Genomic DNA, 22,459 nt, shown 5'->3' on the forward strand with positions numbered 1-22,459 from the left:
GGTCTTAAATATTTTTAGCTCAAAATATTCTTCATGCCAAGGAGGCATATTGCAGGAAGACTTGTTCTGAACCCCTTCACTCCTGTGTATACAAGAGCTATCCATGTTATTAAACTTTTTTGTCCCGTTAATCTGTCTCACATCAATTATTAGAACAGCCAAAGAACCTGGAAGGAAAAACTCGTCCACTCTACATACACAAGATAGAGTCGAAGCGCCTTTCTTGCCCTGAGTGGGAGTCCTTGTGTTCCTTTGTCCACTTTTACACCTGTGAACGGCTCTCCGGGACACCCATGTAACTGTGTCCTGGGCACATACGTGAGGAATTGCCTGGGCTGTATTGTGTGTATGTGCTGGGGGGGAGGGGAGACCCTAGAACAATATCCTCCCCCCATCCCTCCTCAATAGGCGGAAGCCACTGGCTTCCTCCCTTTCCTGCCTCCTGCCTCCTGCCTGCTTACAAGACTGAGGACCAGAGGGAGAAGAGGAGATGGGAAATCGGTCCAACAGTCCCTAGGTCTGTCCTTACAACTCTCCCCCACCTCAAGTGACCCCATTCCAGGGCCTTCCAGGCCACACCCATCCCCAGCCTTGGGGGGGCCAGACTGGGGGGGGGGGGATGTGCAGAAGCAGGATAAGTCCTCCCCACCCCTTCCCTGCCATCCCTCCCACCCAAGCCACCTCATTTCCTCTTCCTCCCCGGCACCAACACAAACTAATCAGTACAGGCTGACCAGCCAGACCCAGAATAGCTGACCGGAGGCCCCGCTTGTCCTGGCCGGCCTGGTCAGCCTCCAGAGTATGGTCTGGCTGGGGCCCCTTTTGCTGCTCCCCAACCTCCTTCTGGCTTCTCATGTTGGTAAGTCTCCCCCAAGCCACTCCACGCCCCCCAGCCCCCAAAGCCCTGATTTTCCCCTAGGAAACCTTATCGTCACTGTCATCACCTTCATCCGCTCCCCAATCAGCTAGAAAGTGGGATCAAGGCCTCTAAAACCCAGGCAGGCACTAGAAACCATTGTAGCCTAGAACTGGGAGTAGAGCAGCTATTGACTGAGTTAGATTTTAGGATCAGTAAAGAGCAGCAGGGCCGATGGGGGCCCTGAAGTTTTCAGTGGGTGCTCATATGTTGCTTCAGTGTGTTGGAGTCATTCAATTATTCATTTGACAAACATTTATCTAGCACCAACAATATTCCAGGAGCTGTGCTACGGGCCATTGGTTGAAAGGCAGACAGCTTCCAGGTCTATACAACAGATTATATGATGCCGACCTCCTATGGCTGTCATGGGGTTTAAATGAGGTAATTTCTGCACAGCGCCCAATGCCCAGTTGTTAGGTAAGGACTTCTGAATAAGTAGTAGCTGATTCCTTCACTTATGGCCAAAGAGCATTAGAATGCAAAGACTGTCTTTGAGTGGTAGTCGGGGATGTGGGACATGGGGTGAAGGATAGAGACAGACACAAGTAGCTCCACAGGAGCACTGAGAAAGAGTGGGCTACTCTGCTTGAGGGCAATAGATGACAAGGGAGTCCACAAAGCCTTCACTAAGAGCAGTGGCCTTCACTCCAGGCAGCCAGAACAGTAGCTGCAAGTCTCAGAGAGATGGAAGTGCATGCGAGAGAAGTTTCGTGGAGGGAAGTCAGCAGGAGGGGCAGAGTGTGAGCAAAGAGGGGCTCAAGGGCATGCCCTGTATCCTGAGAGCAGTGGGGAGCCGTGGGAGGGTTGCAGACCAGGCAGTCACAAGGTCTTAGATGGATCACTTTAGAGGATGAGTTGGGGAAGGAGGAGTATAGCTATTGGGATGATCCGGGTCAGTAAGGGTGAGGGCTAAACAAGGGTGGGCTGAGAGACGGGGGTGAAGTCAAGAGGCTTTAAGGAAATGGAATCTGCAGAATCTTGCGACTGATTGCGGCAGCCGGCATCCCGCTTAGAGGTGTGAAGTTTACAGTCAGGCAGCCCGGCTCTGCCAGTTATTAATTGTATGCCCTTGGGCAAGTGGCGTCTCTGAGGCTTCGTTCACTGGCTATAAAAGTGGAGTAATAACACCCATGACCCACAATAGTTGTGATAAAATGAGAGAACATGAAATGCCTGGCATATAATTGGCCTCCAGTGAGCATTATCATGAAAGTAAGGACATGAGAGGACTCCACAAAGTTCGTGTCTCAGGTGATTGGTGCCATCTGTTGAGTCAGGGAGCACGAGGGAGAAGCAGTATTGGGGAGAGCTGACAGAAACGCAGGCCCAAGCGGACAGGCTGTCCCAGGGTTGTTGACTCAGAGGTGATAGTTACAGCCAGGGGAGGAGATGAGCTTGCTCCAGGAAGCCTGTAGAATAATTACTATTACCCTCGTCTGTAAATGGAAAGACATCAATTTCACCAGGGGGATGTGAAGATCCAATGGGAAACAGGTGCTCCGGCATATGGTGGGCGGTCAGTAAATGCTAACTCCATTTATTCGTGGTAGGCTTTGGAAGAATATTAATTGATAAGCTAAGTGGCATTTAAACTAGCTAATTACTTGGCGGTTACCAGGCAGGGGCCGAAAAGGAGGGGCTCCCTTCCTTTCTGCCCCGCAACCACCCGGCTGCAGAAGTCCACCTCTCCCTTAGACCCCACCTAAGCCCAGCACCACAAGCCTGTCTAGATGTCTGCAGAGGAAGGGAGGGCTTTCTCCAAGGCGATTCTGTTCTCCATGGCTCTCCTGGCCCGCACCCTCTGGTGGGGGGCAGGGAGAGCGGCTGCCCTCCGCGGAACAGCTTGAGGCAGGTCCGGACTCAAGGGGGCTGCCAGGGAATTAAAAAGTGAGGAAACGGAGACAGAGAGCATAGATCATTCTTTCCGAAGCTGGGCCGCAAAGGGCAGCCATCTGGCAGGAGAAGGGGGCGGGGGGGGGGGCACGAGGAGGCCAGAGAAGAGGCTTTGTTTCGATTTTAGGACGAAGAGACCTGGGGGCGGGGGAAGGGGCCAGTGCGCCGGCGGGAAAGAGGAAGGGAGGGGAGGGAAACGCTCGGCGGAGCGCGGGGCGGGACGGGGACCCCGTCGGACGGCGGACTTGGCGTCCCCGCCGCAGGCGCCGCGGTGGACCTGACGCTGCTGGCCGACCTGCGCCTCATCGAGCCCCGGCGCTTCTTCCTGACCTGCGTGTCCGGGGAGGCCGGGCCGGGCCGGGGTGCCGACGCCTGGGGTCCCCCTCTGCTGCTGGAGAAGGACGACCGCATCGTGCGCACCCCGCGGCCCGCGCAGCCCCCGCACCTGGTGCGCAACGGCTCGCACCGCATCACGCTGCGCGGCTTCTCGCAGCCCTCGGACCTGGTGGGCGTCTTCTCGTGCGTGGGCGGCGCGGGGCGCACGCGCGTCCTCTACGTGCACAACAGCCCGGGAGGTGAGTCGGGCCCCGTGGGCGGGGACGGGGACGGGAGGGGGGGGCGCCGTTGACCTCTGACCTCACCCTCCATCTCGCAGCGCACCTGCTCCCGGACAAGGTCACACACACGGTGAACAAAGGCGACACGGCCGTGCTTGCCGCACTTGTGCACAAGGAGAAGCAGACAGATGTGATTTGGAAGAGCAACGGTGAGAGGGGTGTCTGAACGGGTTGGGCAGGTAAACCTACCTGCCTGAACACCTCCATGCCCTCAGCCTTCCCAGCGTTAGCCACTTACACAGCTTTCAGCATGAAACACCTGTTACCCTCTCCCCCACCAACCTCTGCCCTGGATCAGGTCCTTGATAAGCGCCTGTGCCCATCTCTTTAGCTCTGGGCTGTTCTCCTCCTCTTGCACCCAGAGGACTGGCAGCCTTGGGGTTGGCTGCCTTCTTCCCTGTTACACCCAAATCAGCATTGTGTTAAATCCTCACCTTTGACTCTCCCCCAGGAGTTAGCAGATGCTGTCACATTGCTCACCTGGCGGGGAGCAGCAATCCCCAAGGGGAAGAAGAGAACTGGTAACTCGGCCCAGGATTGCCCCCACCCTGGTCCTATCAGGCCCTCTGGCCACCCCATGGGAGGAAGCCGATATTCTGTGTGGCCCCAAAGACTTAGCCCTCAGACCCACAGCCCTCTGGCTGCCTTTTGGCTCCTCCCTGGGCTCCTGAGGGAAGAGGACCCTTCCCTTGGGCCAAGGGGTTTGCCTCCTGAGCACCAGGCCCCCTAAACTAATGAGAGGTCTGAGAGAGTCAAGTAGACCTGGGCTCCCTACAGTCCAGTCCTGGGCAAAGAGGCAAAAAGGAGGTGGGACAGGGAGAGGGATTCTAGTATTTGGGTCTGCAGGTCCTGGAGGAAGAGGCTTCTGGGAGAAGTCTCTAAGTAGATAACCTTTGAACTGTGCCTAGAAGGAGACATGAGAATTAGCCACACAAAGGAGGAGGAAAGGACATTCCAGGAGGAGGACTGGCTAAGAGCAAAGGCAGGAAGTGCCAAGATACCATAGTGTTTCTAGGAGAGAAACCAGCAGTTCCAGAACTCAGGAATGTTAGGAATCAGGCAGGGTGTGGAGAGGTATGAGGCCAAAGGGCCAAGCGGTGGCCAGACTGGTGAACACCATGTGCTAAGGAGCCAATAACCAGGGAGGAGTCTGAGCAGGGGGTGCTGCAGAGGCTTCTGTTGGGGAAAATCCCACTGGCTGCTGAGTGAAGGATGACTAGGAAAGCGGGGGGCGGGGATGGAGGCAGAGAGACTGCCTGGAAGGCCGTGGTGGTGGTGGTGGCCTTGAGTGTGGAAAGAACTGGACTGCTTTAGGAGATGAGGAGGAGCCAGACTGAGCAGGACCTGGTGACCTACTGGGGGTTGGTAGAGCATAGAGCAGAGGATGTATGCCAACTTTCTGGCTTGGGGACAGATCCTGGCTGGTGCCTCGGCCCAGTTCTGGCCACTTGTACGAGGCTCACACTGACGTGTCCTGGGCACTGGCTGTCACCGGCGCTGAGGCCCCTGACCCATTTATGCCTCCAGGATCCTACTTCTATACCCTGGACTGGCATGAGGCCCAAGATGGGCGGTTCCTGCTGCAGCTCCCAAATGTGCAGCCACCGTCGAGCGGCATCTACAGTGCCACCTACCTGGAAGCCAGCCCCCTAGGCAGCGCCTTCTTCCGGCTCATCGTGCGGGGTTAGGAGCAGAGGGCAGAGGTGGCGGGTGGCATGGGAGGCTGGGAGCCCCGTGGGCACTTCCTGTGGGCCGCCAGGGCTGCCTCAGTCCTCGGCAGCACCGGTAGGTGGGTGACAGCAACTGGCTGAGAGCACATTCCTTCAGGCTGTGGGGCAGGGCGCTGGGGACCAGACTGTACCAAGGAATGCCCAGGCTGCCTGCATGGAGGTGTCTGCCATGACCTGGATGGCGAGTGTGTGTGCCCCCCTGGATTCACGGGTACCCGCTGTGAGCAAGGTAAGGAGGATGGGGAGCTAGGACCTCGGCGGGAGAGGGTGCCTGTCCGGGGGAAGATTCTTGAACCAAGAGCATGGGTGGTGAGAATGCCCGGCAGGACCTGGACTTTGAGGCCCGACAGTGGACCCCGTGCCCACATGTCTGGTTTCTAGCCTGCAGAGAGGGCCGTTTTGGGCAGAGCTGCCAGGAGCAGTGTCCAGGCACATCGGGCTGCCGGGGTCTCACCTTCTGCCTCCCAGACCCCTATGGCTGTTCTTGTGGATCTGGCTGGAGAGGACACCAGTGCCAGGAAGGTATGGACTGACCTGCCAGCCACAGTCCCTGACCCGGAGAGCCAGCCACATACTAGACCTGGACCCTCCCCTTTGGCTCTCGTTGACACACCCGTGCCCTCTCCACCCAGCCTGGCATCACCCAGGCCCCAGCTGTGCCCTCATTGCCCCTGGCCTATGTCCCTCTAACCACAACCCCTCTGTTCCCAGCCTGTACCCCTGGCCACTTTGGGGCAGATTGCCGCCTCCAGTGCCAGTGTCAGAATGGCGGGACCTGTGACCGCTTCAGCGGCTGCGTGTGCCCCTCCGGATGGCATGGAATGCACTGTGAGAAATCCGGTATGATCCGTCAAAACAAGTCAACCTTCACCAGACACCTCTCCCTGGCTCAAGGTCCCGCCCTCAGGAAGCTCACGGTCCAGGAAAAGTTCTCAGTGCCCAGCCCACATCACCCACACGGGGATGGGCTGCAGCCGAGACGTGGGGGGAGGGCCAAGAGGAGGCCCCTGGCCAGGCTGAGTTTCGGAGGGGGCTTCGGGGAAGAGGTGAGATCTGAGATGGGGTATAAGGATGAGAGCCACATGGCTGGGGAAGGAGCACGGGCAGAGGCCTGGGGGCTGAAGACTCAGGGTCGGGTACCAGGACGGTGGAGTACGGGGGGCGGGGGGGGGGAGGAGGGGGTTGGGGGAGTGGTCAGAGGAGTCAAGCCTCGGGGACTTGGAACGGCAGGCTACCATGACAGGGGCAGGAGGGAATTGCTGAAGAGGCAGAAGGCAGTCAGCTTGCTGTGAGAGAGGACCCAGGCAGCTGGGTGGGGAGTGGAGGCAGGAGACCCCAGAGGGTCTGTAACAGAGCCCAGAAGCGAGTGAGGCCTGAACCGGTGTTTGGACTGTGAGGCCGGCGAGGGGCCTGCTTTGGCTGAGAGAGGATATCAGGTCGGGGATGCAGGAGGTAGACCCTGCGGCTGACCAGAGGTGGGGTGCCAGGGCCCTGTAGGACTCTGCTGGCAGAGAGCCTTGAGCGACCGAGGCGATGGTGATGCCTCTGCCAAGATGCAGGTCACACGACCAGGGGCACCCTGGTGGTCGGCGTCTGCCTCACGGGGGCTCCAGCATGTGTCCTTCCTCTCCCTAGACCGGATCCCCCAGATCCTGGATGTGGCCTCGGAGCTGGAGTTCAACTTGGAGACGACGCCCCGGATCAACTGTGCAGCCGCAGGGAACCCCTTCCCGGTGCGGGGCAGCATGGAGCTCCGAAAGCCGGACGGCACAGTCCTCCTGGTCAGCCCCCGCCCTTGACCCCAGGCCCCCCATCCCGCCAGCCTCACGGTTGCTCCCTCAGACCCCTGACCCCTCAGGGCTTTCTCTAGGCGCTACCCGCTGGCCCGACCACAGGTCAGATAGGGTCAGGCTAATTGCTCAGAAACTACCACTGGTCTTCTGTCCCCTCATCCGTCCCCACATCTGTCACATGGGTGCACATTCTCTGTGGTCTGCCCCCTTTCCCTGTCTCTCTCAGTCCACCAAGGCCATTGTGGAGCCAAATAGGACCACAGCTGAGTTCGAGGTGCCTCGCTTGGCCCTCGGGGACAGTGGGCTCTGGGAGTGCCGTGTGTCTACGTCTGGTGGCCAAGACAGCCGACGTTTCAGGGTTAACGTCAAAGGTCAGTGATGTCCTGGGGCCATGGAGGATGGGCAGTGGGCAGAGTGGGCACTAGGTGATGCCGCTAAGACTGGGCATCGTAGCAGGAAGGGAGAGGACATCTAAGGTCACAGCCCAGGACCAAGCAAAGAAGAGGTCTGGGCTGGGCAGTGTCAGAGCAGGAACACAGCTCAGTGCTATCTGGAAAGGACATCCCATGCCCTAGAAACGGGATACCCTCCTGCCTGGCCATGCTGGCCCTCTCCACCTCTTCACAGCCCCTGCACGCAGCATCTCTTTAGCTCTGCCTCTGGGATGCTGCTTCCTGCTCTGAGTCATACCCCAGGGCTCTCAGTGCCAGGACAGGGGAGCACATGGGACGCCCAAACTCAGAAGGTAACCTGCTGCCCAGAGGAGCTGCATAGGGTTTCCCCAGTGAGTAGGGAGGGAGTGCCCAGGATGGCCCAGAGTGGAGCCATCCAGCCCAGCTCAGGTGTCTCTTCACCTTCTCCAGCATCATAAGCCCTGGCTTCTCTTTTCTTTTTTTTAATTTATTTATTTTGAGAGAGGTGGGGAGAGGCAGAGAGAGAGGGAGAGAGAGAATCCCCAGTAGGCCCTGTGCTGTCAGTGCAGAGCCCGATGCGGCGTTCAAAGGGGCTCAGTCTCACGAATTGTGAGATCACGACCTGAGCCGAAATCGAGAGTCAGACAGACGCTTAACTGACTGAGCCACCCAGGTGTCCCCTGGCTCCTCTTGCCCTCTGCTCCTGACAGCCCACCCCTGTAACAGAAGCCCAGACCTCCCTCATCTTCCTCTTCCTTCCCACTGGCTCACCGCCACCCCTCCCACAACTTTGTGGCTGCCCCACCAGCAGGAAACATCAGTGTGGCCAGGCTCCACCTTCAGCCTGTGTCTTCTCCCCAGGCATCTGACCTAGGCAACACGGGTTCAAATCCTCCCCACAAATCCCTGGCTCCGTTGCCTTAAGCCAGCTGCTTAGTCCCTCACTGCTTATTTCTCTCTACAGTGAGGACATCAGCGTTACACTAGCTAGGATTGCTGTGAAGCAAGTTAGATGATACCTTTAATGCATTTAAGTTGCATTTAAGTTAGATGATGCGTTTAAGCCCTTAGCACAGTGCCTAACACAGGGCCTGTGCTGGATAAATGTTAGCATTTATTGTCATGATTCTTAAAGGGTCCTCTCCCAAGTTTCAGCTGTTCTCTGGCAATGCCCAGGCTTGATCTGCAGGCTAGACCACTCTCCTGAGCTCCAGACCCATTTGGTGGGACCTCCAGAAGTGGGGTTCTGGCTCTGAAGTCAGCGTGGAAGTTCCCTGGTGTATGATTCAAGGGCCCACTTCATCTCCATCCACCTCCTGGACAGCCCTAGGCACAGGGGGCTCCACAGATCCAAACCCAACCTTCATCTCACCTCCTCATGATGTGCTCATTTCTGTCAGACACCACCGTTCCTCCCCGCCCACTGAGCTCTCAACCCCGCATCCTCTGCCCTGCCTCCTGCCCTCCTTCGCTTCCATCTACCCATTCCTCCGTCCTTCTATCCTGCTTAGAAAAATCAGTCTGGAAAATGTTTGAAAGTGGCGAGGGAATCAGTCATGGCATTGATCTACTGATCTGGTAAGAAAAGCTAAGGCCAGGACAAGGGTGTGTTGGCCATGGAATGAGGAAGCCAGGCAGGAACACAAAAGCTATTTGCAGTAGAATTGGCTGATTCTAGGTGGCCTGACCGACAGACCAAGTTCAAACACTGGTTGTAATTCCTGCTGGCTGCATGTCCTTAGGCAAGGTAGATGTCTCCGAACTTCAGTTTCTGCTCTCATAACCCAGGGTGAGAGCCCCATCTGAAAAGTAGCTGTGAGAAGTAGATATTGTACCTAGGAAGCAGCTGGGATAGAGCAGGTGCTTCACCACTAGCTACGTTTTTTTTCCCCCCAATTAAGAGAGTGACAAACGATAGGGGGAGGGGCAGAGAGTAGGCTGATCCCATGTTATCTCCCTGCCTTGGGTTTCAGCCCCCTCTGTCTCCCCTACACTGCAGGGACAGCATACCCTCCCCCAAACCCATCTAGCCATATCAGACCTCTTTGAATGTCTTTGGGGATACTCTCACATCCTCATTGCCAGATCTGTGTGCCCCGAGCTGCTTAGGGGGCAGAATGCTATCCTGCTTGAATGCTGGCCATTCCGGTCATCTGTTGAACTTGGTCTTTCCCCAGCCTAGAGGGGGCCCTGATCCAAACCAAGACCCAGAGATCTCTTTGGCCAGAGTAGAGTCCTCTTATTTTTCTGAGGACTGGGCAGGCTGTCTGGGCCCTGCCTTACCTTGGGTCTCCTGGCAGTGCCCCCAGTGCCCCTGACTGCTCCGCGGCTCCTGGCCAAGCAGAGCCGCCAGCTCGTGGTCTCCCCACTGGTCTCCTTCTCCGGGGACGGACCCATCGCCTCCGTCCGCCTGCACTACCGGCCCCAGGACAGCACCATGGCCTGGTCCGCCATTGTGGGTGAGCAGGGAGACAGCTGGGGACGGGAGGGGGGCTGGGGCAGGACAGGGGTGTTGGGTAACAATGAGAAAGGACAGAACGAAAAGGGGGGAAGACGGCAGCTTCTGGAAAAGGTAGGGGGCTGAATGATGTGTCCTGTCCCCAGTGGACCCCAGTGAGAATGTGACTTTAATGAACCTGAGGCCGAAGACAGGATACAGTGTCCGTGTACAGCTGAGCCGGCCAGGGGAAGGAGGGGAGGGGGCCTGGGGGCCTCCCACCCTCATGACCACAGACTGTCCTGGTGAGAGGCCAAGAGTCATCCCTTCCTGTCCCCCCAGGAGTTACTGTTCCTATGCACTCAGCAGTTGTCATGTCTTGTCCACCCCCAGGGGCCCCTGCCTTTCCCACTGGAGTTTGTCCCACCCTGTCCCCTGGGGAGCACTATCCTGTCCAGCCCCAAGGACCCACTGGACGGTTCTGACCCCTGACCTCCGGTCCCAGAGCCCTTGCTGCAGCCATGGCTGGAGGGCTGGCACGTGGAGGGCCCTGACCGGTTGCGAGTGAGCTGGTCCTTACCCTCGGTGCCTGGGCCACTGGTGGGCGATGGTTTCCTGCTGCGCCTGTGGGATGGGGCACGGGGACAGGAGCGGCGGGAGAACGTCTCGTCCCCCCAGGCCCGCACCGCCCTCCTGACTGGACTCACGCCTGGCACCCACTACCAGCTGGATGTGCGGCTGTACCACTGCACCCTCCTGGGCCCTGCCTCGCCCCCTGCACGCGTGCTTCTGCCCCCCACTGGTATGCTCAGGAAGGGGGTTATGGGCTCGGGATGAGGGGAGGACACGGGACACAGGAAACACCAGACCCGTAAGGACACGGGAGGTTACAGGAGAGCGGATAGACCTAGAACACAAGACGTGTGGAAAACGTGGGCATAAGGGAGAAGCAGGATATCAGGCAGACGTGAACACAGGGAGGACATGGGGTGGGCAGATATTGGAGGCTGGTGGGGATATAGGTCAGCAGGAGCATATGGGATGGGGAAGGATGGGGAGGCCATGGTTTACAGGGAGAACAGGTCATGGGGAGGATATGGTGTACCAGGAGGACATGGGGATCGGGGGAACACAAGGCACATGGGGAAGGCCCAGCACCCTGGGAGGATCCAGGACACCAGGAGGGCCTGGCACAGAAGGAGAATAAGAGGAAGCTGAAGCTTGGGGATGAAGGGAGGGAGCCATAGGGAATGGATGGCAGGGTGGCTCCCATTCTGGGGTCCACCGAGCAGGGGACACAGCTAGAATGGATCTGACCCCAGAACTACATACCCTGCTCCTGCCTGAGCCCCGCCTTCCCCGCCCCCACCTCCCCAGGGCCCCCAGCCCCCCGACGCCTCCATGCCCAGGCCCTCTCAGACTCTGAGATCCAGCTGACGTGGCAGCGGCCAGAGGCTTCGGCTGGGCCTATATCCAAGTACATCGTGGAGGTGCAGGTGGCTGGGGGCTCAGGCGACCCCCTGTGGATGGACGTGGACAGGCCTGAGGAGACAAGCACCGTTGTCCGTGGCCTCAACGCCAGCACACGCTACCTCTTCCGTGTGCGGGCCAGTATCCAGGGTCCCGGAGACTGGAGCAGCGTCGTGGAGGAGTCTACCCTGGGTAACGGTAGGAGCTCGTGCCTTGGGAGCTAGGACACCCAAGGCCCTTCCCGACAAGTGACGAGAGTCCTAGTACCGGGGACCCTGACCCTTCCCTTCTTAGGACCCATTGTCCTAGCGCTAGGAAAATCCTGTCACTCCAGTGGACCGTTGGCCCTCGGCCTGACACCCCTCGTCCCTCCTGGTACTGGGATCTCTGACCTCTCCCTCCCTGACCCAGGCTTCCCACGATCTGCCCCTCTTATTGTGTCCAGGGCTGCAGAGTGAGGGCCCGGTCCAAGAGGTCCAAGCGGCTGCAGAGGGCCTAGATCAGCAGCTGGTACTGGCCGTAATGGGTTCTGTGTCTGCCACCTGCCTTACCATCCTGGCTGCCCTCCTGACCCTGGTGTGCATCCGCAAAAGCTGCCCGCACCGCAGACGCACCTTCACCTACCAGTCAGGATCGGTCAGTCCCCTGTACCCACCCACGTGTGCACTCCCCCATCTACGTTTGCGCACACACAGTACCCGTACACCCGAATGTGTGTGTGTATGCACGCGTGTGTGTGTTTGTGTTGCAGCCATGGGTCTGCACTCAGCAGTGCTCTAGGGCACAAAACATAATTGTCTTTATTTTTCTAGAGCTGAACTGCGTTCATAAGTCAATTGATGTTACTGGTGAATATCGCCGGTTCAAAATAACTCTGTTCTGTCCATGTTTCACCACGGTTAATTCAGGGTCCTCCCGCTTCTCACTGGAGGTGCCGTAAGCCTGGGTAGCGTGGTGCTGACACGGGGTGGGAAGGGGGCAGGGGCACACCTGGGCCTCATGCTGGCATCCATCCTAGCAGACCCTCCTGGACATGGGAGCCAGCCTCCATCTGCACACATTTGTGGCTGATGCCCTTAGCCCTTCTGTGGCCTCCTGCCAACAGGCCGCTCGTACTGTGAGTTCCTGGTCCCAGCCTCCATGTCTGCGAGTGTCAGGGCCAGCTCCAGGAGACTTCAGAGCCCTGAGGTGCTCCCTGTGCCCTGCGAGCATGTTCTGTGTCCCTCATACCCTTTGTCACGACCCCTGTCACAGTCGTTCCTACTGCTCCAGAGTTGTGCCAGCTCAAGGCTCACCTGTTGCTGCCGGGGAAAGGCAGTGATGCCTCCTCTCTTCCTGGCCTCGCCATAAACCTGTCTGTTCTCGATCTGTGCCCCTCCAGCCTGCGGGCCCATACTGGGCCAGCCTGGGGTGGGGATGCGGGGCAGTGCTGGCTTCTCTTTAGGGACCCAGCATCACCCCCTCTTGTTACCACCTCCCATCCCACCTGCCCGTCCCCCACTGCTGTCCCTGATAATCCAAACTCTGCCCTTGGTCCTCCGTGCCTGGGCTCTTGATAGTTACAGCCAAGCCCTGGCATTTCAAAAAAACAAAAACAAAAACAAAAACCACCACCAACAAAAAAACCCTCTTCTGTCTCAAGGGCTGATCCTTGTGATAGAAAGTCTAGTGTCCAAGGCTATTGTCTCTGCCATGCCTTTAAAAACTCCCTTCAGAGATTCAATTGGCTTCTTTGTTCCAGGCTGCTCCCTCTGAGGTCAGTGCACACAGAAAGCCAGCCGCTGCTAAGGTGGGGGAAGGGTAACGAATACAGATGTGGAGGGAAGGAGGTGGGAAAGCAGAGTTTTAATATACATATATATATAATCCTAGTTTCGAGATCTGCCCTGCCACGTGTGCCTGCATGAAGGTGTGCGTGAGCGCCACACAGGAGTACCTGTGTGCATCCACTTGTGGGCACCCCCACCTGTGTATGCGTGTGTCGCCGTGCTTGTGCTCCTCCGTGGGATGGGTACGTGTGCATGCACGCGCCTACATATGGTGCCGCTGCTGGGCCACATGTGCGCCCTCGGCGGTTGATGGCTTCAGGTGAATCCACGTGCCCCGTGTCCTTTGTCCGAGCTTCAGCTCACTTAGGGAGCCCCGCCACCAGGTCTGTGTTAACCCCCTTCCAGTCCTCATAGCGGCAGTGCCCTTGGTCCCGTTCAGCTGTTTTGTTTTCCTGCCATCTGCCCTGCCCAGGTGGCCCAGCTCCTACACATTTGGGGGAAGTGGATGTTCCTCTTTGTGACAGTCTTTCTATCTTCAGCTCCTGGGTGGTTTTAGAGCTATAAACGGATGCCAAGTGGGTCTGCTTCTGCCACTGTGGAGAAAACCCCTCCACTGACTCCCAGCAGCTTGGGGCTTAGCCTGTAGTAGGTGCTCAATAAACGTATCCTAGCCCACTGCCCAAGGCTAGAATCCTCTCCAGAGTATCCTTGATGGCAGAAAAGCCTGGCTGTGAGATCAGCACAATGGGCAGCTCACCACTTCCCATCACAGCTCACTCCAATTCTTTCCTGTTCTAAATGTTAGAGATGTAGGGGCACCTGAGTGGCTCAGTCAGTTAAGCACCTGACTCTGGATTTCAGCTTAGGTCACGATCTCATGATTCATGAGTTTGAGCCCCGCATCAGGCCTGGCGTCGGGCTCCACACTGTCAGTGTGGAGCCTCCTTGGGATTCTCTCTCTCCATCTCTTTCTGCCCCTCCCCAGTTCTCTCTCTCAAAGTAAATAAATAAACTTAAAACATTTTTAGAAATATCCTCTTTCCATTGACTCATGGCTTCATGGCTTCTAGCAACCCTAAGCCCCCCACACCTGTTTTTCCAGAGCCCCACATACCTACCTGCTCCCCAGGCTGTGGCTTCTGCATCTCTCTTCTTGGACATTTGTCCACCCAGCAGCCCCACTGATGGCTTCGTCTTCTATGATACTGTCTCAGTATGTGTCTTCTGCATGTCTGTTCCTGGCTGACCACCAGAGTGCCCTCTGCGTGGGTCTCTTTCCATTTGTCTGGCTATTCTTTGATGCCTGTCTATGCCTTTTGCCGGCCCCGTGTCTGCTGCATGGACTGTCTGCCCATTTGTCCCATCCTATGAAGGGTGAAGAAACCATCCTACAGTTCAGCTCAGGCACCCTGACGCTAACCCGGCGGCCAAAACCACAGCCGGAGCCCCTGAGTTATCCAGTGCTGGAGTGGGAAGACATCACCTTTGAGGACCTCATTGGGGAGGGGAACTTTGGCCAGGTCATCCGGGCCATGATCAAGAAGGATGGGCTCAAGATGAACGCAGCCATCAAGATGCTGAAAGGTTCCCTGGGAGTGACCCCTGACCCCAGGCCTGCCCCCCTCCTTTGTCCCACAGATCCCAGGCCCTACCTGACCCCCTCCAGCAACTGACCCCAGCCCTCTCTACCCATGTCTCTTCTCCAGAATTATTTCTGGCAAAAGCGATATTGGCTTCTTTCCACAGAGTATGCCTCTGAAAATGACCATCGTGACTTTGCGGGAGAATTGGAAGTTCTGTGCAAACTGGGACATCACCCCAATATCATCAACCTCTTGGGGGCTTGTGAAAACCGAGGTGAGCCCCCAGCTCATCACCTGCCCCTTCTTCCAAAACCCCGTCGACAGCCATCACCTCTGTCCATGTCACTAGCTTGCCGGAGCTTCAGGCTCTCTGTGTGCCACCGTTGGGTGCCTGCTGCCCACAGGCTGCCTGCATAGAAACCTTCACCCTGTACCTGTCTCCTTCCCTCTCAGGTTACTTGTACATCGCTATTGAATACGCCCCCTACGGGAACCTGCTAGACTTTTTGCGGAAGAGCCGGGTCCTGGAGACGGACCCAGCCTTTGCCCGGGAACACGGAACTGCCTCCACTCTCAGCTCCCGGCAGCTGCTGCGCTTTGCCAGTGATGCTGCCAACGGCATGCAGTACCTGAGCGAGAAGCAGGTGAGTGTGGGGAGGGAAGGCGTGCCAGAGGGGGCACTGGGTCAACTGCAGGAGGTAGAGTCAGCAGGCTGTCATTGGATGTGGGGTCGAGGAGCACAGAGAAGGATGTGACCCTGAGCTGCTGGCCTGGCTAAGTACGCGAGAGCACAAGGGGAGAAGCAGGTTTGGAGGAGGTGTTGTATTTGAAGCATCGGAGGAACATCTTGGTGGAGATGTTGAGTTGGCAGTTACAGATGCCAGCCTAGAACTCGGGAGAAAGAGCTAGGCCAGAAACAACAATCTGGAAGCTGTCATCCCACAGATGGTGGATGAATCTCATGGTGAGGGAGTGGGTGAGACCCACCAGGACAGGGTAGAGGTGGAGCAGGGAGTGGAGGCCCGAGCCCCAGGGTGAGGACATCCCGCTTGAATGGAAGGAAGGAGGGGACAGTAGCAGGAGGCGAGCATGATGCTGAGGAAGGACATTTTAAAGTTAGTGGAGTTTTGAGGGTCTTTGAAGCAGATGAATAGGGGCCAGTGAGAGGGAGGGTTTGATGGAGAGAAGTCTCTGAGGAGGTTGGAGGACCTTGTGGGGAAGACTTGGGACTCAAGGGAAAGGTCACTCTGGGCAAGAGGAGGGCCTTCCCCACTTTCCTCAATGAGGGGAGAGGAAAACGGGGCGGGGCAGGAAGGTAGGAAGTGAAGAGAAGGAGATGCGGTGTGGTCACCAAGGACAAGCCCACCCTTGTCCCAGGAAGAGGGATGCAGCCTGAGCTTGGCCATGGGCAGCTCACAGGGAGATAGGGACAACCAGCAGTGTGACTTTTCTAAGGCAGGAGTTGCTGGTCCAGGATAAGGCCTGGTTGACTGGGAAGAAGGGTGAGGGGCTCTTACAGGGATGGAGGGCCAGCTGTGGGGCCAGACTCCTCACTGGTCGAGGAGTCCTGGCCTTTCTCATCCCCGGTCTTCCCTGACTTCTGACCATGCCTGCAGTTCATCCACAGGGACCTGGCTGCCCGAAATGTGCTGGTTGGGGAGAACCTGGCCTCCAAGATTGCCGACTTTGGCCTTTCTCGGGGGGAGGAAGTTTATGTGAAGAAGACGATGGTAAGTCTTAGTCCCCCCACCTCAGGTTCCATGCCTGCCCCCCAGAGCTCCACACACCGGTCCCTCCTCCTCACCCAACCCCTCAAACCCACTCTCTCCCAGGGGCGTCTCCCCGTGCGCTGGATGGCCATTGAGTCTCTGAACTACAGTGTCTACACCACCAAGAGTGATGTGTGAGTATGGGGCTCAGAAGGAGCGGGGCTTATGGTCCGCAGGGATGCACACAGACGTAACGTAGACACGTCTCAGACATGTCTCAGATAGTACAAGGCACGATTGGGACATTCCCAACGTATATTCCACGCGTGACACAGGTGTGACACAAGTGTGCCTTGGATATACCTTGGCGATGCTCAGCATCTTAGTGGGAAGGCGGAGGGGGGTGGGGGGGGCGGTGCTAGTTAGAAGGAGGTGTGGTCTTGGAAGGTGTTTCAGTGGTAGGATTGGGGTAGGGAAGTTTAGGGCTGTGCTCATCTAAAAGACTGGGAGATACCTTGGAGAGGTTTGGGAATGTTGGTGGATAATGCCTAGGTGGATGGAAAGACCACCCCAGGAATGTTCTCACCTTCGTCTCTGAAGGGTGGTATCATCCCCACCTGAGGACCTAACCAGACCATAACCCCCAAAACCCCCTCTTTGTGCTCCTCACCCCCATATGACCATCGTGGCCCACCTCTGCTCCTCTTTCCAAGGAACCTGGCCTGCCCATCCCTCCAGCTCTGGCTCTGCCCATTTACCACCAGCCCTTTGGCCTGGCCTGCCTTGCTCACTGTCCAGCACACCCACCGCCCCTCTGACCACCACTCAACTGCTTCCTGCTTCTGCCCCCAAACCCCCTAGGTCCCCTCCCCCTGACTAGAACTCCCACTCTGGTCTCACCTGCATGGAGGTTGCAACAGCATAAGAGGCAGTTAAAAGCAAGGGCTTTGGAATCAAGTTGTCAGGATTTGATTCCAGTTCTACCATTTACTAGCCGTGTGACCTTGGGAAAGCCAGCTAATCTCTCAGTACCTCAGTGTCTCCATCTATAGAATGGGGAGAATGATAGTACCTATATCATAAGGTTGGTGTGAGGGTTAAATGAATTAACATATATGTTAAATGATGAGTGCCTGGTCCATAGTAAGTGTGTGATACAAATGTTAGCTATGATGATGTTGAGCCTGGGAGTGGCTATGAAGGACTTTGAGTGGACAGAGACGGCAGCTGGCCAAGGCAGACACTTGCAGAGTAAACACACGCAGGGGGCGGGAGGGGCGGCACCCTTGGGGTAGATGGACACTGAACTGCTGGGCCCCGGGGTCTAGAAGATCACTAAGTACATCCTTCTCATTTCAGTTGGTCCTTTGGGGTCCTCCTCTGGGAGATCGTGAGCCTTGGTGAGTCCCTGACCCCCACCCCCCAGAGTGCCTTCTCCTTACCCCCACCTCGGTCCCTGGGCTAAGAGAGTTTTGTCCTCTCCTGCAGGGGGCACGCCATACTGTGGCATGACCTGTGCTGAGCTGTATGAGAAGCTGCCTCAGGGCTACCGCATGGAACAGCCTCGTAACTGTGACGATGAAGTGTGAGTCTCCTCAGCCTGGAGCCCCGTGACCCCATCACCCCAGCTAGCCCTGACCCCTCATCTCAGCAATGCCCCCATCTGCAGGTACGAGCTGATGCGTCAGTGCTGGCGGGACCGTCCATACGAGCGACCCCCCTTTGCCCAGATTGCACTGCAGCTGGGCCGGATGCTGGAAGCCAGGAAGGTGAGGAGGCTGGGGTGACGGGGACTAGGGCTCATCAGGCTCCAGGGGTACCCTCTTATATGAGCCAGAGAGCAGCAGCCTCTATGTCCTTGTCCCCACCACTTGCTGCAGGACAGCTAGGCGGGACCTCTGGATGCCACCCCCCCTTTCCAGTGGCCCATGGGTTGGACACGAGGCTCTCCTAACTCTTCTGAGGCCCCAGCAGCAAATCCCTCCCCTAGCTCCCAACTGTTTACCCATCTTCCTCTGCTGGGGCTATCAGCCCATTCTCCTCTGGGCCACCTCTCCTCACCTGGCACAGAGCCAGAGTGACAACGCATGAATGGCCAACCAACCAAATGGGCGGATGGAGGAATGAATGATACAGTAAGTGAATGAATGGAAAGAATTAGTGGATGGATGATGTAATAAACATATGAATAAATACATAAATAACTGATTCTAATAACCATGTGGATAAATAAATTATCAGATAAATATAAATGAAGAAACCTATCAGAGTAAATGCAAAAAGAGTTCTTCATTTAAACTAATGACTAAATAGCTATAGGAATTCACAAACTGTCTCAAGAATAAAGGAATGATCAGGAGCACCTGGCTGGCTCAGTTGGTGGAGCATTCTTGATCTCAAAGTTGTGAGTTCGAGCCCCATGTTGGGTATACAGATTACTCAAAAATAAAATATTTTTAAAAAGCAAGCAAAAAGTAAGGAATGACCAAATAACCATATAAATGGCTAAATCACCAAAAATACCCTGATGAATAAATGAATGAATGAACAAAAAATTCACTTGTTGAGTGCATTAAAAAAAAAACAAAACTAAGATGTAGGATACGAAAGATGAGATATATGCAGTGGCCCCTTGAACAATGTATGACTAAGGGGTACCGATCCCTTATGTAGTCAAAAATCTGCATATAACTTTTGACTTTCCCAAAACTTAATTACTAATAGCTGAACTTTTGACTGGAAGCCTTACTGATGACATAAACAGTCAACTAACATGTATTTTGTATATGTATTATACATTGTATTCTTATACTAAAGTAAGCTAGAGAAAAGAAAAAGATCATGAAGAAGAGAAAATACATTGACAGTCCTGTACCGCATTTATTGAAAAAAATCTGGTGTAAGTGGACCCATACAGTTAAAATCCATGTTGGTCAAGAGTCAATTATGTATACAATGGACTATTACCCAGCTATAAAGAGAATGAAATCAAGGGGTGCCTGGGTAGCTCAGTCGGTTAAGCATCTGACTCTCTATTTCAGAGTCTCATGGTTCATGAGTTCAAGCCCCACATCAGGCTCTGCACTGACAGCATGGATTCTCTGTCATGGGAATTCTCTGTCTCCCTCTTTCTCTCTCTGCCCGTCCCCAACTCACACTTTCCAATAGATTTTTTTTTAATATTTGTTTGTTTTTGAGAGAGCACGAGCAGGGGAGGGGCAGAGAAAGAGGGAGACAGAATCCAAATCAGGCTCTGAGGTTGTCTGTGCTGTCAGCACAGAGCCGGGCATGGGGCTCAAACTCACAGACCACAAGGTCATGACCTGAGCTGAAGTCAGACACTTAACCAACTGAGCCACCCCGGCGCCCCTACAACTCTCTCTCCCTCTCTCTCTCTCTCTCTCTCAAAAATAAATAAACTTAAAAAATAATAATAAAAAGAATGAAATCTTGCCATTCACAACAATGTGGATGCATCTAGAGAGTAATATGCTAAGTAAAATAAGAGAGAGACAAATACCATAGGACTTTACTTACGTGTGGAATCTAAAAAATAAAACAGAAATTCATAAATACAGAGAACAAACTAGTGATTGCTCAAAGGGAGAAGGGGGGCAAAATCGGTGAAGATTAAGAGGTACAAACTTCCACTTATGCGATAAATAAGTCACGGGGCTGAAAGTACAGCATAGGGAACAGAGCCAATAATACTGTAATAACTTTGTGCGATGACAGATGGTAACTGTTAAATCACTATGTTGTACACCTGAACCTAATACAATATCGTACGCCCACTACACTTCAGCGAAAAAGTTTTTTAAAAGGAAAAAGAAAAAAAATTCCTGTGGAACAATTGTGTCAAGGGCCTCTCACCTGGATGCCGAGCCGTGGTCTATCCTGGCTGGTGAGGGCTGCCCTCAGCCATAGGGCCATCTTGAATCTAGTTCAGTGTCTCTTCAAGTACCCCCAGCACCTGGAAGTCAGGGAGCTCCAGGCCAGAGTTGCCCGCATCCCTGGCCCCCACTAAAGCTTGCTCTGCCCCCCAGGCCTATGTGAACATGTCGCTGTTTGAGAACTTCACTTATGCGGGCATCGACGCCACAGCTGAGGAGGCCTGAGCTGCTGTCGAGCCGGAACCGGGCTCTGCTGGCCAGAGCAAGCTCCGCTGTCCACCCTGTGACTTCGGATCCTCGCAGCCTCTGACCTGAACTCCCTCAAGCAATTTTTTTTTTAACTTAAGAAAAGAAGGGACCCTGGGGTGGGGTGGGCGTAGGGGCCTCGCAGCTGCTCCCAGGCCACGTGCAGCTACTCTTACAGCGACCCTTCACACCCTTCCTTCTAGTTGAGCTGCTCCACGAGTGTACCCCTCTTCTGCCACTCCCCACGCTCAACCACCACCCCCCCCCCCGCAGCTCCTCCACCCAAGCCGGCACCCACACCACTAACATTCCCCTTTAGGCTACGTCCCCGCCCCCCACCCCCAGCCCCCAGCTTTGTAGTCCCAAAACAAATAAATGCTCTGAGAAGCTCCAGCCCACGTCTTCGACTGCTGGCCAATCCCAAGGAAAAGCCGAACCAGAGGGCAACTGGACTAAGAAAAGAAACGCTGTCCCCAGTTGCACAGTCGCAGGCCCAAACCCTCTGTTGGGGTCACCTCTCCACGATGGGGGTGCTGTGGAAGACCCATTTTACGCAGACCCCACCACCCACGTGTCTGTGCTATGAGAAGCCGTTTCCCCATCACCAGCAGGGCTCCCTACATCTCACCGTAGCTGCCAGTCTGTGCTGCATCCAAACTGCACGCCAGGGGTGACTCAGACTGACGCCTCAGCACCACACAGGTTCTGACTTCTCCTTACGTCTCCAGGTGGCCTTCCCTGGTAGGAAGGCTTGGTAGCCACCTTACTGGCCAGCCTGTGGGCTCCAAAGGAGGAAGGCAGAGGTCACTTCGAACTTCAGCCAGCCACAGTAGGATTCCTTTGCCTTCCTCAGGGTCTCACAGTGTGCCGGGAGGCGCCCTTGTCCTCCGAGCTAGGCCCGCATCGCTCCCTCAGGCTGGGTGGCCCTCAGGTTTGCTTCTCGTTTGGATTTGCCACTGCTGTCCTCAGATTTCTCTCCCACTGGTCCTTAAGAAACAAGACTTGTCTTGGGGCACCTGGATGGCTCGGTCGGTTAAGCGTCCAACTTCGGTTCAGGTCATGATCTCACAGTTTGTGAGTTCGAGCCCTGTGTCGGGCTCTGTGCTGACAGAGCCTGGAGACTGCTTTGGAGTCTGTGTCTCCCTCTCTCTGCCCACCCCTATTCGCTCGCTCTCTCTCTCCTTCTCTCTCAAAAACAAAAAAGAAACAAGACTTGTCCTGCTGCACACTTTTTTTTTTCCAGTGAATCAGATGAAATCAAAGAAGGCATAGCACAGTATGGCATTGCTTAAGAGCACGATTCTGGAATCCCACAGACCCATGTCCACCTTCCTGCTATATCACCTACTGTCTGTGTGACCTTGGTGGAGTCACTTAACCTCTCTGAGCTTCATTTTTCTTCTCTGAAAAATGGGGTTAGTAATAGCTGCCTCACTGTTGTTAGCACTGAGATCACACGGGCACGGGCTGCATTGAGGCTGGTACATAGTAAGTACTCAGTGTCTGCCGATGTTATGTACAAATGCAGGGAGTTTGGAAGGGGTGGTTGTGATGATCAGAATCTGTATTCCAAGAAGACCTGAATGGTTGGAGCTTAGGGCTGAAGTTAAGAAGAAATGAACTGGAGTAATTGGGAGGCTATGCAGGACAGGGGAGGTAGAATTTGCTGCAATGAAATTTCAGATCTACTTCAGGGATATCTTGAGGTCCAGGATGTAGGGATTCAAAAGCTGTCCTTGAAGGTGCCTGGCTGGCTCAGTCAGTAGAACATGCAACTCTTGATCTTGGGGTCGTGAGTTCAAACCCCATGCTGGGCATGGAGCCTACTTAAAAAAAAAAAAAGTCCTTGATGGAGACCAATATATAAACAAAGACGACTCTGTGGGGTAACAGGTATATAAACAATGAAATAGAGCAGTGTAAATAGAGCAGTTGTCAGAGAGGGAGGGGGCCTGGGAAACACATAGAAGGGAGGTAGAGTCAGAAA

The 22,459-nt window shown here is 55.4% G+C and overlaps 1 protein-coding gene across 1 annotated transcript; it reads left to right on the forward strand.

Annotated features, from left to right (window-relative positions):
- The first annotated feature begins 733 nt into the window (after positions 1-733).
- TIE1 (tyrosine kinase with immunoglobulin like and EGF like domains 1) lies at positions 734-21,373 on the forward strand. The gene is made up of 23 exons (XM_042996853.1): positions 734-859; positions 3,076-3,387; positions 3,468-3,578; positions 4,957-5,112; positions 5,257-5,388; positions 5,541-5,681; positions 5,871-5,999; positions 6,795-6,940; positions 7,179-7,323; positions 9,666-9,824; positions 9,970-10,107; positions 10,308-10,604; positions 11,180-11,470; positions 11,718-11,908; positions 14,415-14,625; positions 14,788-14,898; positions 15,078-15,268; positions 16,241-16,354; positions 16,457-16,527; positions 17,693-17,733; positions 17,822-17,918; positions 18,003-18,102; positions 20,380-21,373. Exons 1-23 carry the CDS (start codon positions 802-804, stop codon positions 20,449-20,451), a joined length of 3,414 nt encoding a protein of 1,137 aa, XP_042852787.1. The 5' UTR covers positions 734-801; the 3' UTR covers positions 20,452-21,373.
- Positions 21,374-22,459: the final 1,086 nt, after the last annotated feature.

Source organism: Panthera tigris, chromosome C1 (genome assembly GCF_018350195.1).
Source record: "Panthera tigris isolate Pti1 chromosome C1, P.tigris_Pti1_mat1.1, whole genome shotgun sequence".
NCBI classification, from domain to species: domain Eukaryota; kingdom Metazoa; phylum Chordata; class Mammalia; order Carnivora; family Felidae; genus Panthera; species Panthera tigris.